A 16,204-nucleotide genomic window follows, 5' to 3' on the forward strand; every position below is an offset into this window, starting at 1 on the left:
GAATCTGGAATGCTGGTACTCTTATTACTAGATGTTATTGAAAGGCTACAACAATTCCTAAATAAACTCCAGAGAAAGGAACAACCCAGGGACAGATGGATTTGCAGGCAAAATCTATCAAACATTTAAAGACAGTTAATTCTGATACCTCAAAAACTAGGGGGAAGGGGGGGGGAAAGAAGGGTCCTACCAAATTCCTTGTATCACATAAATATGGTCTAAACTAGGGAGAGTCAAAATAGAAAAAGAAAACCATAGACCAATATTGATGCAAAAATCTTAAAATAATAGCAGAGAAACTACAGCCACATATCACAAAGCTTATACACTAAGACCAGACTGGAATTTGTACCAGGAATGCAGGGCTGTTTCAATATTAGGAAAATTATCGACATAATTAATCATATTAATAAGAAAAACATCAAAAATCATATGTCAATAGGTTTTTGACGAGCTATAACCTCCATTCTGATTAACAACAACACCACTAGAAAGCACAGGAATAAATGGAGCTATTCTTTAAGATAATAAGTAGTCTCTCTCCAAAATTAATAACCAGTATTAGCTATAATGTAGATAACTTAATGTAATCAAAGTCATCCATCTTGCATTTCATAATATTCTCTATCCCTTGTTTGGACATTCACACTGAAGGTACTTAATAAAGTCTTATTGACTGACGGGGTGAAAGGCCCCAAAGTCTAGGCAGTATACCAGGTATTCAGCAGGCAATAGGGAGCTACTGAAGGTATTGGAGTGGAGGAGTGATGTGACCAGAGCTCTACCTAATAAAGTTGACTTTACATGAACTGATGGAGAATGAAGGATGCAGAACCCAACCTGTACCCTGACTGGGGTTGGGAGAGAGTGATGCCCATAAGACAATGGAAATGGGGGCTGGGAACTAAGAATGGCTGAGCCTGGGGCCCAGGGGAGATGGGAGAAGGCTCGTTCCCCCTTTGGCCATGGTGGGGGTGGAGGCCGACTCTCCCTTCTTCCTTTCTGCTAGGAGGGATGCTCCCTGGGAGGGGCCAGGAGGGCATTCCTGGCCCGAAGTCTGCCCTTCCTCTGGCCCGCCTTTGAGGCTGGTGCTCCTTCCAATGCACCACTCATGTGTATGCAAGCACAGGCACACACGGCACACACAGATGTCAATCACCTAGCCAGTAACAAGTGCTAGCAATCTTGTGTCCAGTAGGTTCTCGCTCGATTCTTCAAGCATTTATTAAGCCTTGTACTGAGAGGCTAACAGAGGTCTGCTTCAGCCAAGTCCCCCCTCAGGCCAGGGGTGGGATCAGCAGCAGACCCATTTTAGAAGTGAGGAGACTGAGGCCCGCTGTGGCAATGGGGCTGGCCAAGTTAATCACAGGCTCCTGAGCTGGAGGAGCCTTCATGGGGACATTCCCTCATTTTACAGAAGGGGGAAATGTAGTCGTTGGTTCAAAGCTTGGGCCGACAGCAAGTATCAGATCCCCTGCCCCCGGGGGGCTTCTGGGCTAGTAAAGGAAGGATTCATGGCCATTTCCTGCTCCCCGCCAGGGAGGTGGAGGAGTGGTAATCAGGGAAGACTTCTTGGAAATGGTGAGCTTGGAAGGCCCATCCCTGACTCGTCCTCAGATACACAAACAGTCAGACATTGGAAGAAACCAGAGAAAGGAGCTATTCCTTGGCTTACTATTTCAGGCTGACACCAAACTGTTGGGTGGGCAGCGGAGGGCGGGGTGGCGGCGTCTTCACCAAGGGGGGTGGGCGGCCCAGCCTCACGTTCTGCAGCTTTTCATCGTGTCTGGGGACAGAACAAACACCATGTCACTGCTGGTCCCCACCGACAGCCACAAAGCCCCTCCCTCAGAAGGAGCCGATGTTCCCAGGCTTCTCCAAGCTCTGAGGTCTTAGACTCACTAGAGGGCTAGACAGGTACTTAGAGTTAGACTCTCCATTTCCCATTGCCATGCTTTTGCCTGGGCTGTCCTCCAGCCTGGAATGCCCTTCCTCCTCACCTTAGCTTCACAAAATCCTTAGCTTCCTTCAAGGCTCAGTTCCAGGGCCACCTCCCACAAGGGCTTTCCCTGATTCCCTGAGTTGTTAAAGCTGTCAAAAGGCTTTGAATTTATTCTTTCTCTTCATGGAAGCAATGTGAGGCATCGGAAAGAACACTAATTCTGAAGTCAGGGGACCGAGGTTCAAATCCTGCCTCCAATACTTTATGAATCTGGGGCTCAGTTTCTTTATTTGTAAAAGGAGGAAGTTGGATGTGATGACCTCTGATGTCCCTTCCAGCTGTGATTCTAGCACACCTCCTTATCCGTGTTTAAGTTCTCACCTGCAAAGCCCCACAGAATCAAATGGCTGAAAGACAAGGAGCTCCACGCCGGGGCCCCCCCCCCCCGCCCCCAGCTATTTTGTTTTCTTTCCCCAGCACCTAGCACAGGCTTGGCACATAGTAGGTCCTTCATAAACGCTTGTTGGTTCAAAGTGGCTATCATCTAGGTCAAGACCCTTGTTCAGAAGCTGAGGAGAGAGGAAGTGACTGGCCCAAGGCCATAAAGAAAGGTCCTTTGGGGGCCAGGATGATGAGTGAGGTCAGTGTTCCTCACATGGGCCTTGGACAAGCTCTGAAAAGTGTGTCCTCCCAGGCCAAGCATTACTTTGGGCCACGTGGCCCTGACCCCCAGCCATATATCTCCATGTCTGAGCCAATCAGCAGAGCTTCCTTCCACCCATGAATGAGAAATCCATCCCCACGTATGCTGTACCCTGAACCGATGGCTCTCTTGTTCACCCTTGGTGCTGGCTCTGACCCTCCTTGAACTCACTTACGCCTGTCCCCTCCTGGCCCCACTGTAACCATCATCCTTGTCATCAACATCCCTATGACCATTGTCATCATTCTTTTTTGTTTGTTTTTGGTGAGGCAATTGAGGTTAAGTGACTTGCCCAGGGTCACACAGCTAGTAGTGTTAAGTGTCTGAGGCCGGATTTGAACTCAGGTCCTCCTGACTCCAGGGCCAGTTCTCTATCCACTGCACCACCTAGCTGCCCTTACTGTCATCATTCTTGTCATCAACATCCCCATTGTCACCAGTGTCTCCATAATCATTATCACCATCAGCAACGTCCCCATCATCCCCAACCTCATTCCTCCAACTCACCGAATAACCTCTGGAGGAATCATCAGCTGGTCATACTTAAGATGCTCCCTCAGCTCACTTAAGTAGTTGAAATATGTCACCTTTTTCCCAAACTTGTGGCTAAGAAAAGAAAGGGGTCAGGGTTAAAAAGAGGAGCTGCCGGTGGGGAGCTGGGGAGAGGATGACTGAGTGAGACTGGACCAGCTCAAGCTTTTGCATCTTGTAGAACCCAAGTCCTGATCAGACCTGGAACTTCCCCTCCTTTCAATGGCCTGAGGGGAAAGCCCCTTCCAGTACCATCATGCCACGTTGTAGAGGAAAAAACAGGCTCACAGAGGGAAAGGGACTTGTCTAAACTAACCCTGCCAGGAAGGGCCACAGCTGGGATTCCTGAGCCTCTGTTGTGGCCACTAAGGCACAGGAAGGACACCAATGTAGTCAGAGGCAGGAGAGGCTCCCTTCCTGTAGCCAAGCTCCCTGACAATCTCATTTTTTTGTGTGTGGGGCAATTGAGGTTAAGTGGCTTGCTGAGGGTCACACAGCTAGTAAGTGTTAAGTGTCTGAGGCCGGATTTGAACTCAGGTCCTCCTGAATCCAGGGCCAGTGCTCTATCCACTGTGCCACCTAGCTGCCCCATGACAATCTCATTTCAACAAAACCAAACCTACAAACTCTCTATGAAAGTCACTGGGAATCTACACCCCCTGGGAAGAGGCCACTTGGGAGCTGGGGCATTGTAGGAAGCCAGAGGAAGACCTGAGTGATGAAGTTTTGATGTTCAGAAATCTCAGAGCTGACAGGTCACTTCAGCAAGGACTGACTGGGCCAGTCTAGGGGTTGGCCAGTCAGCCAGCATTTTTTTTTTTTGTGAGGCAGTTGGGGTTAAGTGACTTGCCCAGGGTCACACAGCTAGTAAGTGTCAAGTATCTGAGGCTGGATTTGAACTCAGGTCCTCCTGAATCCAGGGCCAGTGCTATATCCACTGCGCCACCTAGCTGCCCTAAGCCAGCATTTATTAAGCACCAAATGTGTGCTGGACACCATGCCAGTACTGGGGATACAAAGAAAAGGAAAGTGGCCCTCAAAGAACATGTGATCTAAGGAACAGACAACATGGAAACAGCTACAAGCTCCATGGGTCCACAGAGGGGAGCTGATATGAAAACAGGTAGGTGGGGGAGAGAATAAGGAGGAAGAAGAGCCAGGGCCTTCCCTCAAGGAGTCCACAGGCTCATGGACAGTCAGGCCCAACAGGGACGAATGGGGAGCCTATGCTCCATGCCTTGATTTAGCAAGGCTCCCCTCTTGAGCCTTGGTTTCCTCCTTTGGAAGATGGGGATGAAAATCTTACATTAAGAATTGGAGGGGAGGGGCAGCTAGGTGGCCCAGTGGATAGAGCGCCGGCCCTGGAGTCAGGAGGACCTGAGTTCAAATCCAGCCTCAGACACTTGACACACTAGCTGTGTAACCCTGGGCAAGTCACTTAACCCTCATTGCCCCACAAAAAAGGAAAAGAAAAGAAAAAAGAAACAACTGGAGACTGAGCTGGAAGGGACCTCAGAGCTGCCTAGCTCCACCCAGCCTGGAGTGGAGCGACTTTCTTCAACATCTCTGATGAGGGATGGATGCTAGAGACTCTCTCGGGGTAGCTGGAGGCCCCTCACAGGCCTGGGCCTCAGTTTCCCTCTCCAGTTGGCCCTTGAGGGTCCATATACCCCTAGGTGTGCGACACTTAGACTTCACTCCGACCCTGGATGTGAGCCAGAGGATAAAGTTAGTGGCATATAGACGCCCAAAGGGCAGGGGCAGTTTTCACCTTGTACACTGCAAGAGCTTAACAAATGTCGGGTGAAGAGAATGAACTCCTTTTCCCTCCATCCCCATACATACACATTAACTAGCTCACTGCAGGAGCAGCCAACTTGCGGGCACTGCCTCCCTCTAGTGGAGGAAATGGAACCCAGCGATTCCCTGCTGTTGCACCTGAGCCCTTTTCAGGAAGCACAATGGAGGGGCTTTGCAGGGCTCTCCATGGGGGAGAAAGAGCCCGGCCTCTCCTCCGTGGGACAACCCTTTACCAAGGACGGTTTTCCTTCAAAGAACTAGGCAGCAGAAAACGAGGAGCAGAAGTAATGAGGATGGGGCAGCTAGGTGGCGCAGTGGGTAGAGCACCAGCCCTGGAGTCAAGGAGGACCTGAGTTCAAATCTGGTCTCAGACACATAACACTTACTAGCTGTGTGACCCTGGGCAAGTCACTTAACCCTAATTGCCTCACTAAAAAAAAAGAAAAAGAAGAAGTAATGAGGCTACAAGGCAGAAAGAAGAAAAGGGAGGGGAGGACTTGGGAAGAGCCCCAGGCCCAAAAGCATCTTCAACTTTCAAACCCCAGAAGCTGCTTAATTCATACCCAGTTGGGGCAGCTCGGTGGCACAGTGGATAAAGTACTGGCCCTGGATTCAGGAGGACCTGAGTTCAAATCCGGCCTCAGACACTTGACACTTTGTAGCTATGTGACCCTGGGCAAGTCACTTAACCCTCATTGCCCCACAAAAAAAAAAAAAGAAAGAAAGAAAGAAAAAGAAAAGAAAAGTTCCCAAGTCACTCTATGGGTAAGCAGTAGAAAAATAATCAGGATGCCTGGGTTTGAGGTGGGGCCATGCCTTTTTCTAGCAGAGTGTGAGTGTGAGTGTGTATGTGAGAGACAAAGACAGACACACCCACAGAGAGAGAATCTCCCTGACAGAGCCCAAAGCACCTTGAAAGAAGGCACTGTTTCCATCTTTTCCATCATTTTATCCCCAGTTGCATCTGGCATACAAAAGCTGCTTGATAAGTGCTAGTATCAACAAGCATGAATGTTCTGACTAAAGGGTGTGATGAAATAATGGGATTTAGCAGATACTCAAAGACCCACCTGGAGATTAATCAAGACTGATTGAATCAAGTGAGAGGGATTGACTGCTGATTAACCTCCTTCAAATTAACTGGATTATAATCACACCTGGCTAGCCCTTAAGAAGGTATTGTTCTCAGAAGCTAGACTGTGAACTCAACTTGAGAACACCTTCAAAACCAATGGATTTGGATGACGCCAACCAATCAGCTTGAAGCAGTGTGTAAGGACCGCCTCTGTTTCAGACCTATAAAAAGCTTCCACAATCAGCTTGCTGGAGAGAGTTCCTGACTAAAGCAGGCTCGTGGAGGAGGACTTCAGGAAGAACCCAACCAGGCTGGAAGTCTAGGCTAGGTAGGACTTCTTTTTCTTAACTTTCTGAACTCCTTGTGAATACCTCTATGCTTTAATAAATGTTTAATGTCCAAAGACTGGTGCTGAAGCTTCTAATTTAAGGCGACCACAATATAGATTTTAAACATCACAAGGGACAGTGCAGAAGCTAGACTCACACGAGTAAGACCAGGCCCTGAAAGGACTTTCCCTGTCCAGTGGGAACTCAAAAAAGGGAAGGGACTTGCCCAAGGCCATAAGATCCTCATTGGAAGAATGAGGACATGAACCCCAGATCTCCTGGATTTCAAGCCAAGGGTGTTTCCTCGAAGTGATGGCTGCCCTGGGTGAGAACTCCAAAAATCAGAATAAAACAATCAAACAAAAGCAGCCCTGCCTGGTGATCAGACAGATCTGTGATCACGGCAGGACTCATCTGGCAAAGGCTGATGACATCATTTGGCAGGGCTACAGCACCGCTGGCTTCTGCTGGGGTTCCCATCACAGATACAAGCGGGAGACCTGGAGGACACCCTCTCTTGGGGCAATGTCATTGCCCGATCAGCAGCCCCAGGGATGGAGACCCACCTAATGAGGGGCTTGAAAATGGTCCACAGGATCTTGATGAAGTTGGTGGGATGCACAACATAAAGAGCTTTCAAGTTTTTCTTGTACCTGTTGGAAGAAACGAAGGGGTCGTGTGAGCACGTCTGCGAAAGCACCTACAGAGTGGGAAAGGCGCAGGTTCTCAGCAACAGGCCCACAAGAGGGCATCCAGACTCAACTTTGGACTCTCAGTTCAACAAGGCTGCAGCGCATGGGAATCTGAGTGAGTCTCCATCCTGCCTGCTCAGACAGAGGGGCCGCAGGCCAGCACAAGCAGCTCAGGATCTGGCCCTGATTCATCCTGTGACTTTGGACAAGTTTATCCCCTCTCCATGGCTCTGCTTCCTCTATAAAACACTAAGGTCTCTCCCACTTCTGACACTCCCTGTTCTAAGTCCTAGCTCATCCCATCCCTGCCTGGCTTTCCAGTCCCTGTTGAGGCCCCTCCTGGCCCTGACCTTTGCTGTTCTTAGGTGCTTCTCAGCTCTGATATCCCCTGTTCTAGGGCCTTTCCTTACTCAGACATCCCCGGGTCTAAGGCCCTACCAGTCCTGCCATCCCCTGTTCTAAGGTCCCTCCCAGCTCACACATTCCCTGTTCCAAGGCCCTCCCAGTTCTAGTGGTCTATGATACTGAGAGGTTTCAGACAGGAAAAGGCCAGCAACTCTGGCCACTACTACTGACACCCCCTCCCCATTATGAACACTGCCCCTTCTAGTCTCTCAGCAGACTTTCCCAGCAGTTCCATGAAGGAGGCAGGGGAGGGAATTTAAACTCACTTTACAGACGAGGAGCCTGAGGCCCAGAGAGTTGCTTTGAGTCACAGAGCTGGTACCCAGTGTTGCTGCCAGATCTTCTGTCCTCTTTCCAATGTTCTAGGCTGCCTCCCAGGCATCTAGACAGTTGGTTCCTCAAGAACAGTCTTACTCTTCCTTGGCTAGTAATTCTGGGAGTACCCAGCATGGAGCCTCTCAGTCACTGAGAACAACTCTGCTCTGTGTCTTGGAAAGAGCATGGCTGTTGGTGTCCAAGGACCCAAGTTCAAATCCCATCTCTGTCTGTGTGACCTTGGCTCAGTCCTTTCTCCTCCTCTGGGTCTGTTTCCTCTTCTGTAAGGTAAGGGGCTTGAGCGAGGGGGCCTGAGATCCCTGTCAGCTATAAATCAGTTATCCTCAAAGATCTTTGTTATCAGCTGCGTGCCTGGTATTTGAAGCCTGTTTCACCTGAGTGCAGAGTCCCATCAGCAAAGCATTGACCACAGTGGCTCACAAAGACTGGGGCCAGGCATAGGGGCCTGACCCTCACCAAGGGGCCCACACTGCCCCTGTCCATGAACTAGGCCCCCATGCTTGGTCCCCGGAGGAGGCACCCATTCCACTGGGCTCAATCTCCTTCCCCTCGTCTGGCCTCCTCTCCACCAGCCCGTCCTCTCCAGCTAAGAGCTCCTTCCACCCAACCCAACTCAGGGCTGTGACAGCAAGCAGACACCCCACCCCCCATTCCCATCAAGACCAGCCCCCAGACGTACTTCCGGCCGAATTCTTTGTAGGCGCTTTGAAGCCAACTCAAGGAAGGCTTGTTGCGGCTGGTCAGCCCGTAGTGGAAGTAGACAATGGTGTAGTCATTCTCTACATACTGGTCGAGGGTGTACTTCAGGTACCTGGCTGGGACAAATTGTATTGTTCAAATCAACTCTTATAAATAACTCTCCTCATGTTCCCCTACCCCTGCCTCCTTACCACCAGGCATCAAAGAACCATGGGAAAACTCAGTGTCCTTTATGAGACAATTCAATGCCACACTCATTTATTGAGCACCTACTGTGTACAGATCTCAGTGCTCAGGCTACAGGCACTGACAGTTCAGAGAAAACTTCCATAGGGCTTCTGGGGGTCTAGAACATGAAATGTCAAGGTTGGCAGAGTCCTTAGTATCCTAATTAAGCCCCCTCCTTTTTACAGGGGAAGAAACTGTTTCCTGAAGCGGCTCAGTAATAAGGTCACAAAGATGGTCAGATGAAGAATCTGAGGTGCAGAGTGGTTAAGACTCAGGGACAACAAATGGGATAAACTGGATTCTAACCCAAATCAGGCATGTGCACCACTAAGCCATCCTCTCTCAGAGAGGAGAAGACACAAGTGCAGGTTGTAATAATACCAAACAATACAGTTAAAGTTATATACATCATATCATCTTAGGTATAATTACAGATATAAATTTTATGGGGCAGCTGATGGCACAGTGGAAAGACTGCTGGCCTTGGAGTCAGGGAGACCTGAGTTCAAATCTGACCTCAGACATTTACTGGCTGTGTGACCCTGAGCAAGTCACTTAACCCTGTTTGCCTCAGTTTCCTCATTTGTAAAATGATCTGGAGAAGAAAACAGCAAACCACTCCAGTATCTGGCAAGAAAACTCCAAATGGGGTCAAGGAAGATCAGCCATGATTGAAAAATGACTGAACAACAAAATTGTTGGAAGTGAATATTTGGGAGAATGTCACTGACTCCATCTCGTTGCTGTATATGAACCCAAGTCATCCAACCTCGACTTGAAAACTTTCAGGGACAGGGAGCTCACTACTTCCAAAGGCCATCCATTCCATCTCTAGATAACTCTAATAGTTAGGAAGTCTTTCTTAATGATTGAGCCAAACTCTCCCTCTGCCCCACTCCTCCCCCTGCTCTTAAAGATGCCCTCTGGAGCCAAGAAGAGAAAGTTCTCACCTCCCCCCACCCTCCTGCCCACAATGAAAATACTGGTTTTTGGTCTAAGGAGGCATAGGCTGAATAATCATAGAATAGGATTCCCCCGCCTTCTAAACAACCCTGAAGCAGCCCATGTTGGAGGTTTTGTAGGCAGATAGGCACATATGCATTGTTGGTGGAGTTGTGAATTAGTCAGTCCTGGGTAACAACAGAAGACTTTTTCAGGGACTCTGAGCTGGAGAGGACCTTTTGAACAGGAATCCCCTCTAGAATGACCCCACCATGCAGGGGTGTCCAGCCTCTGGCTCTTCTTAGTAACTGGCACAAAACTCTGAATAATCAGGGCACTACAAAGGACCGACTCTGGGCTTTGTGAGGTCTGAGAGTGAAAGTCATTGCCAACAGGAGAATTCAAGGAAGCTTCCTGGGTTTGGGGTAGGGGTGTGCAGTAACAGATACCCATTCGATTGGAGCTTTGAAGGATAAGAAGGAACTTGGCAGGAGGGAGGGCATTTAGGACAGAGCCCAGGCAAGGTCTGGGGGACCAAGAGGAGGCTGCAGTGCACAGAGCTCTGGGTGCTATGCCTCCTTTGACTGTAAGACCCACGAGGGCAGGGACAACATCTTGTTGGACACCACCCGATCCCAGCACAGGCCTTGATAAAAATGTTCACTAAATCCCATGTTACACAGAAATGGGAGCGTCAGGGACAGTGACCTCTCTCTCGAGGGAGGAGGAGAGTGGGAAAGGCAGAGGAGGCAGATTTACCCCAGGAGGCGGCTGTGGTTGAGCTCGTGAGAGGGGGGCATTCGACAGCAGCTGAAGGTAATGACTCGTCTTCCTGAGTTGTCATCCCCTGCAGAATCAAAAGAGCTGGTGTTAGGGCAGACCAGTGAAGATGGGGCTTGTGCCTGGGAAGGGGGGGATCCTCAGAGCCCTCCTCTCCTGGCCACCATGGGAGGGAAGGAAGGAAGCCCAGAGATCTCAGGGACGCTCAGTACCTCAAGCACCTCCACCACCACCACCAGGGATCCAGCTCTGAATCCTGGTCCTCCAACATACAACCTGTGTGACCTTGGCAAACTTGGCCCCTCTCTGGGCCTCAGCCTCCAGGTCTGCCAAAGGGCACCCGAGGACAGGGCCTCTGGGTCCCTCCAGCCCCAGTTCCTGTCATCCCAATACTAGGGGCATCTGCTCTTTCCTTCCAGCCCCACTTCTCAGGCACTGAGGGGAGGGAATGAGGAGGAAGCCAGTGGGTTGTTAGGATCATATACTCCTGCCAAGTCTCAGTTTCCCTATCTGGACAGGGGAGACTGAATGATACCACAGGGCAGTTGTGAAGAAAAATGACACCAAAAAAAATGTAATTAGAGAGATGAGAGAGAGAGAGAGAGAGAGAGAGAGAGAGAGAGAAAGAAAGAAAGAAAGGGAGCAGCTAGGTGGCACAGTGGATAAAGCACCAGCCCCTGGATTCAGGAGGACCTGAGTTCAAATCCAGCCTCAGACACTTGACACTAGCTGTGTGACCCTGAGCAAGTCACTTAACCCTCATTGCCCCGCAAAAGAAAGAGAGAGAGAGAGATGGAAAGAAAGGAGATAAATGACACCAGACTGCAAACACTTTGCCAACCATACAGAGTGACATTGGCACAAGGTTGGCATCAAAGACAAGAATTCAATCGGTGCCTGTTGTGTGCCAAACTGTCCTAGGTTTGGAGATGGGAGTACAAAGGATGAAGTTCCCTGTTTGCAATGGGCGGATGATTTCATGACAGCATCCATCTCAGGCTACACCAAGTCTCCCACTTGGTGGGAGAAGGCCCCCTGCCTCGGGAAGGAGGACGCAGCTTTCTGTAGAATCCCTGCCCTGTACCCTTTCTCTAGCAATCCCTCAGCTGGCCCCAGGGTTCCCTTGGTCCCATGATGCCAGGGCACAACTTTGGCTGCCAGCTCCCTCCCCTAGAAGATGCTAGGGAGACCATCGCTGGCTGTCCTGGCATTCTCCAGGCCAGACCTCACCCCCCCCCCCCCGCCCCCTCAGGCCAACAATGCATCCTCAGCTCACCCTGAGGGGTCTTCCCGGAGCCCACACCTCCATTTTGGTCATGTGCCTGCTGACTTAGAAGGGCTGCTGATAGTGAGGGCATCTGGCTGGGCCCTTGAGAGCAGCCCCAGAAGGTGCCGGGCTGGCAGCTGGGCTTCCTGCCCAGGCCCCAGGACCATCTCTGAAGGGACCGACTTCCAAGTCCCCCAGAGGGGAGAGAGAGGGAGGGAGGGAGAGTCAGCACTGAGCTTGTATGGGGAGGAGAGCAGGAGGAAGAGGAGGGGAGATGGGGGGAAGAGCTGGCTGGCTCCGGCCTGCTCTGTCTGGCCTTCGAATGTGTGTCCCCTGTTCAAGCTTACATTTCTTGGTGACCCTGTACTTCCTGGAGAGCAAGGACCCTGTTTTGTATCCCCAGTGCTTAAACCAGGGCCTAAACCATGCTAAGCACTCACTAAATGTTTGCTGACTGACTGACTGACTGACTGACTGACTGAGCCCGTTTCTCTCAGGCTGTGAGACCTTAGGTTCTTTCTCTCTGCCTCGACAAGTCCACCCTCCTCGGTCCAAAAGGTGGCCCTGGGTGGTCTTTCCAGCCCCCCTGTCATCAGTGGGCTCCAAAGGAGGGGCGCTGGCTGCCCTGAGTGCTTCAGGCTGCCCAGTGATCAGCTGAGGAAGGTGCCTCAGGCCCAGGCCCAGGCCAGGAGGCCACCTCTCCCCAACACATGGATGCGTTTGGGATAAAGGGGCATCCCTGGAATGTCTCCCCTGTGTCCCTGAACCCCAAAAGTCACCATTCATCCCTGTCCCCACAGGTCAAAGATGCTACAAATGCCCCTCCCGCATGGCAGCCAGCGCCAGCGCCAGCACCAGCACCAGCACCTAGGGGGAACGTGGCTGGAGAAGATCCAGTCCTCTCTGGTTTCACCTGAGTCCTGGAAGGAAGGGGGGGGGGGCTGGGTGTGGGGCCATGGCTGGTGGTGAGCTGGGGAGGGGAGTGGAGGAGGAACAGAACCGGCTGATCAGCATGACAGGGTCCCCACCCCACCATGCACCACATGGAGTCAGCAGCTCCGCCGCCCCCCCCCCCCAAGGAGGGCATGCATCGGGTTCAAGTCCAGGCTGTGCTGGGACTGTCTCCATATCACTGAGTCTGCACCTCAGTGTCCTCCTCTGTGAGACAGGCTCGCCCACAAAACTCCCACTCATGACTGTCATTAGAGAAGCAAAGGAAGGACTTAAAGGGGCCCAGAAGAGGCTGAAGCCTTGCTGGGGCTGGGGGCAGAGGTATAAGGGATAAGAGAAGGTAAAAAGCATGTGGGGCCCTTAATCCCCACCCAAGTATCTATGACCCGCCAGGGTGGGGCCTCCCCCCTTCCAGGGGGTGAACTCCTCTCCCTTCCTAAGGCACATGATGACTGCCTGAAACCCCAACCCAATTCATCCCCCCGTGACTCCCACTGGGTCAGGAAGAGGGGCTCTTCATGATTCTCAAGGTTGGACCTCGGGCACCATGAGGGCCCCCTCAGAAACCTCCTAGTGTGGCCAAGCCACCCAGGATGCCGCAGCGCCCTGGGGCAGTTTGGAGGGAGATTTGATGATGTGTCTTTGGTCAGCAGGATGAGGGACCGCTTCGGCTTCTGCACCTGGGCTGCTCCTCTCAGGGAATGCCCCCCACCCAGGACAGATCAGCGCCTGCCCAGAGCTTCCTGGGGCACCAAGGACGCCCTGGCCAGGCTGGGACCATGACAGGTCAGAAGACAGCCTTTCTGAGGCAGGCGCTCTAGCCTCTGGGCCACACGGCCTTTCTTCTTCACACATTTGCTAGCTTTGCACTCTTCGTTGAGAGACGTCCTACACACAGCCTCCCTCTCCCACATACCTGCTAGCTGGAGGATCCCATGCCTGGCGACATCATAGTATGGATGGTCCATGCCCAGGGCTGTGTCTTCACGAGCTGGGCTGGGCACAAGTGCCATCCTTGGCGCTCCTGATGTGGTTGCTTCTTCCTCGTCTTTCTGTAATTCTGGAGCAGAAAACAAGCCATGAAGGGTGGAAAGCTCCTGAAAGGAGACACCCCGGCAAGTAGGGGTGTAACTACACCATTCGTGGGCTAAGGCTGAAGAGGCAGCGGTCCACATCAGGCCTCAGGAGGGCCGGGACATGATGGCACCATGGGTGTGTCTCCAGGGCTCCCTGCACCCGGACGTTTGCAAGCACCTTCTGCGCCACGGCCTCTTAGGGGTGTTCTGGATGCCTGGAGCTCTGCACAAGGCAGATGCCTCCTGACGTTGGATCTGCTGAGTTCCAGCAGATAGACCTGAGACCTGGGTCAGAGTCTCCGCTCTGGGTGAACCTGGCTTAGGTCCTTTCCTCTCTGGTGCTTGGTTTCCCTCATCTATAAAATGGGCAGAGAAGCCCAGGCTCTCCCTGCCTGTGGAGAAGAATGAGCCATACACAGGAAGAGGTGCTCCCTTCTACAGCCCACTGCCCTCCCCAGGACCCCAACAGTGGCTGGGAGGACAGGAAACAGCAGAAGGACATGCCGTCCCCGAAGCCCATGTTTGTCTGTGGTGTCACACACAGATCTTCCAGGGCACCAAGTGAAATGGAAGCAGGGGCATTTACCGATCTCTGCTAATGCTTCCAAGTCAATCCCCGACATGTTTTCAGCAGGAGCCAGTCTGGCTGGGAGGCTGGGGGTGGAGCTCAGGGGTCCCTCCTGATCACCAGGTCGCCTCTCATCACACAGCTCTAGAAAGGGATGCACATGGCCAATGAGGGTCTGACAAAATCATGGGACCCCAGCTCAGAGCTAAAAGGAAGGCTCCTCAGGGCTCACCTTGTCCAACCCCCTCCTTTTACAGGAGGAAACTGAGGCCCAGGAAGGGAAGTGGCTGGCGTAAGAAGTAAGAAGTAGAGAAAAAGACAAAACAAAGGAAAGATTACTCAAGTGATGTCGCCCTTCTCAATGCCTTGTGGGAGGCAGTGTTCCACAGAGCCCTGTGCTCTCAGCCACCTGGACTGCTGGGGCCAACCCCTTCCCCTCTCTGAGCCTCAAGAATGGATGTCCTCAGAGATCTCTCTCAGCTCTGTACTGATGACCCCATGCTCCCATCTTCTCTGACCACCCTAAAAAGGTGGGGGGCAGGACCTTCCGTCCCACCACAGGGTCAAAATGATTCCCACACACACACGCCTCCACTCCTGGTCTCCTCTTGCCAGCAACGGCCTCACTGATTCCATGCACCACAGGACTCTAGAGCTGCAAGGATCCAGTTTACAGATGGAGAAACTGAGGTCAAGAAAGAAGAAGTGACTTGTCCAGGGTCTCCGCTCTAACAAATACACATTGATTTCAACTAAGTTAAAATGTCCTCAGAAAGAACCTCAGGTTGAAATGGTTTCCAAAGCTGACTATAGCAGGACTTAAACCACCCAAAGTGGTCCATGAGGGTCCCTATGGGTCTGCAGGTCCTCCGCATGGAGAGCTATCTGATGCCTGCTCTACCCAATCCCCTTCCCAGGGAATCCCACAGGTTGGATGAAGTTGGTCTCACTTCCTACAGCCTTCAAGGAGTTGATGTCCTCGATGGACACCTTCTCTGCCACAAGGAGATAACACAGTCTCTAAAGCAACACCACACAGTTCAGATCACTGTTGACATGCTAGTGAGAGAACTCCTCTGACCTTTGTGATAAGATAAACTGGAGACAGAGAACATTTCATGGTGTAGAGATGAGCCTTCTCTCTCCACCCATAAAGAAATGAAACATTCTGGGGCAGCTAGGTGGCGCAGTGCATAGAGCACCGGCCCTGGATTCAGAAGGACCTGAGTTCAAATTTGACCTCAGACACTTAACAATTATTAGCTGTGTGGCCCTAGGCAAGTCACTTAACCCCAACTGCCTCACCAAAAAAATAAAAAAAGAAAAGAAGGGGCAGCTAGGTGGCACAGTGGTTAGAGCACCAGCCCTGGAGTCAGGAGTACCTGAGTTCAAATCGGGCCTCAGACACTTGACATTTACTAGCTGTGTGATCCTGGGCAAGTCACTTAACCCCAATTGCCTCACTTAAAAAAAAAAAAGAAAAGAAAAAAAGAAATGAAACATTCTACTTATGCCAAGGGCCAGCTAGGTGGCGCAGTAGATAGAGCACTGGCCTGGAGTCAGAACCAGAGTTCAAGTCTGACCTCGAACACTTACTTAGCTGTGTGACTCTGGGCAAGTCACTTAACCCTATTTGCCTCAGTTCTTCATCTGTAAAATAAACTGGAGGTGGAAACAACAAACCACTCCAGTATCTTTGCCTAGAAAACCCTAAATGCACTCCCAAAGAGTCAGATACCAACCAATGACCATGGAAAAGTCATTCATTCACTTACTCATTTATTCACTTCACAACCACTGATGTGCTTTTACCAGTACTGGGCACAAGAAGAAGAGAATGATAAACACCTCCTTCCTGCCCCCTCATCAGGTAGACAGAT

General features: G+C 51.3%; 1 protein-coding gene across 1 annotated transcript in view; it reads right to left on the bottom strand.

Annotated features, from left to right (window-relative positions):
• The window catches only part of ARHGAP8 (Rho GTPase activating protein 8), a 29,077-nt gene extending 14,683 nt beyond the window's left edge, over window positions 1-14,394 (bottom strand). Inside the window, exons 1-7 of the mRNA XM_043965112.1 lie at window positions 14,343-14,394; window positions 13,597-13,740; window positions 10,442-10,529; window positions 8,493-8,624; window positions 6,947-7,033; window positions 3,153-3,251; window positions 1,676-1,786 (exon numbers count right to left, since the gene is read on the bottom strand). Of these exons, the coding sequence (XP_043821047.1) occupies window positions 1,676-1,786; window positions 3,153-3,251; window positions 6,947-7,033; window positions 8,493-8,624; window positions 10,442-10,529; window positions 13,597-13,740; window positions 14,343-14,379 (698 nt within the window). The 5' untranslated portion in view covers window positions 14,380-14,394. The remainder of the gene's footprint in view (window positions 1-1,675; window positions 1,787-3,152; window positions 3,252-6,946; window positions 7,034-8,492; window positions 8,625-10,441; window positions 10,530-13,596; window positions 13,741-14,342) is intronic.
• Window positions 14,395-16,204: the final 1,810 nt, after the last annotated feature.

This window comes from Dromiciops gliroides, chromosome 5, assembly GCF_019393635.1.
Source record: "Dromiciops gliroides isolate mDroGli1 chromosome 5, mDroGli1.pri, whole genome shotgun sequence".
Taxonomy (NCBI): Eukaryota; Metazoa; Chordata; class Mammalia; order Microbiotheria; family Microbiotheriidae; genus Dromiciops; species Dromiciops gliroides.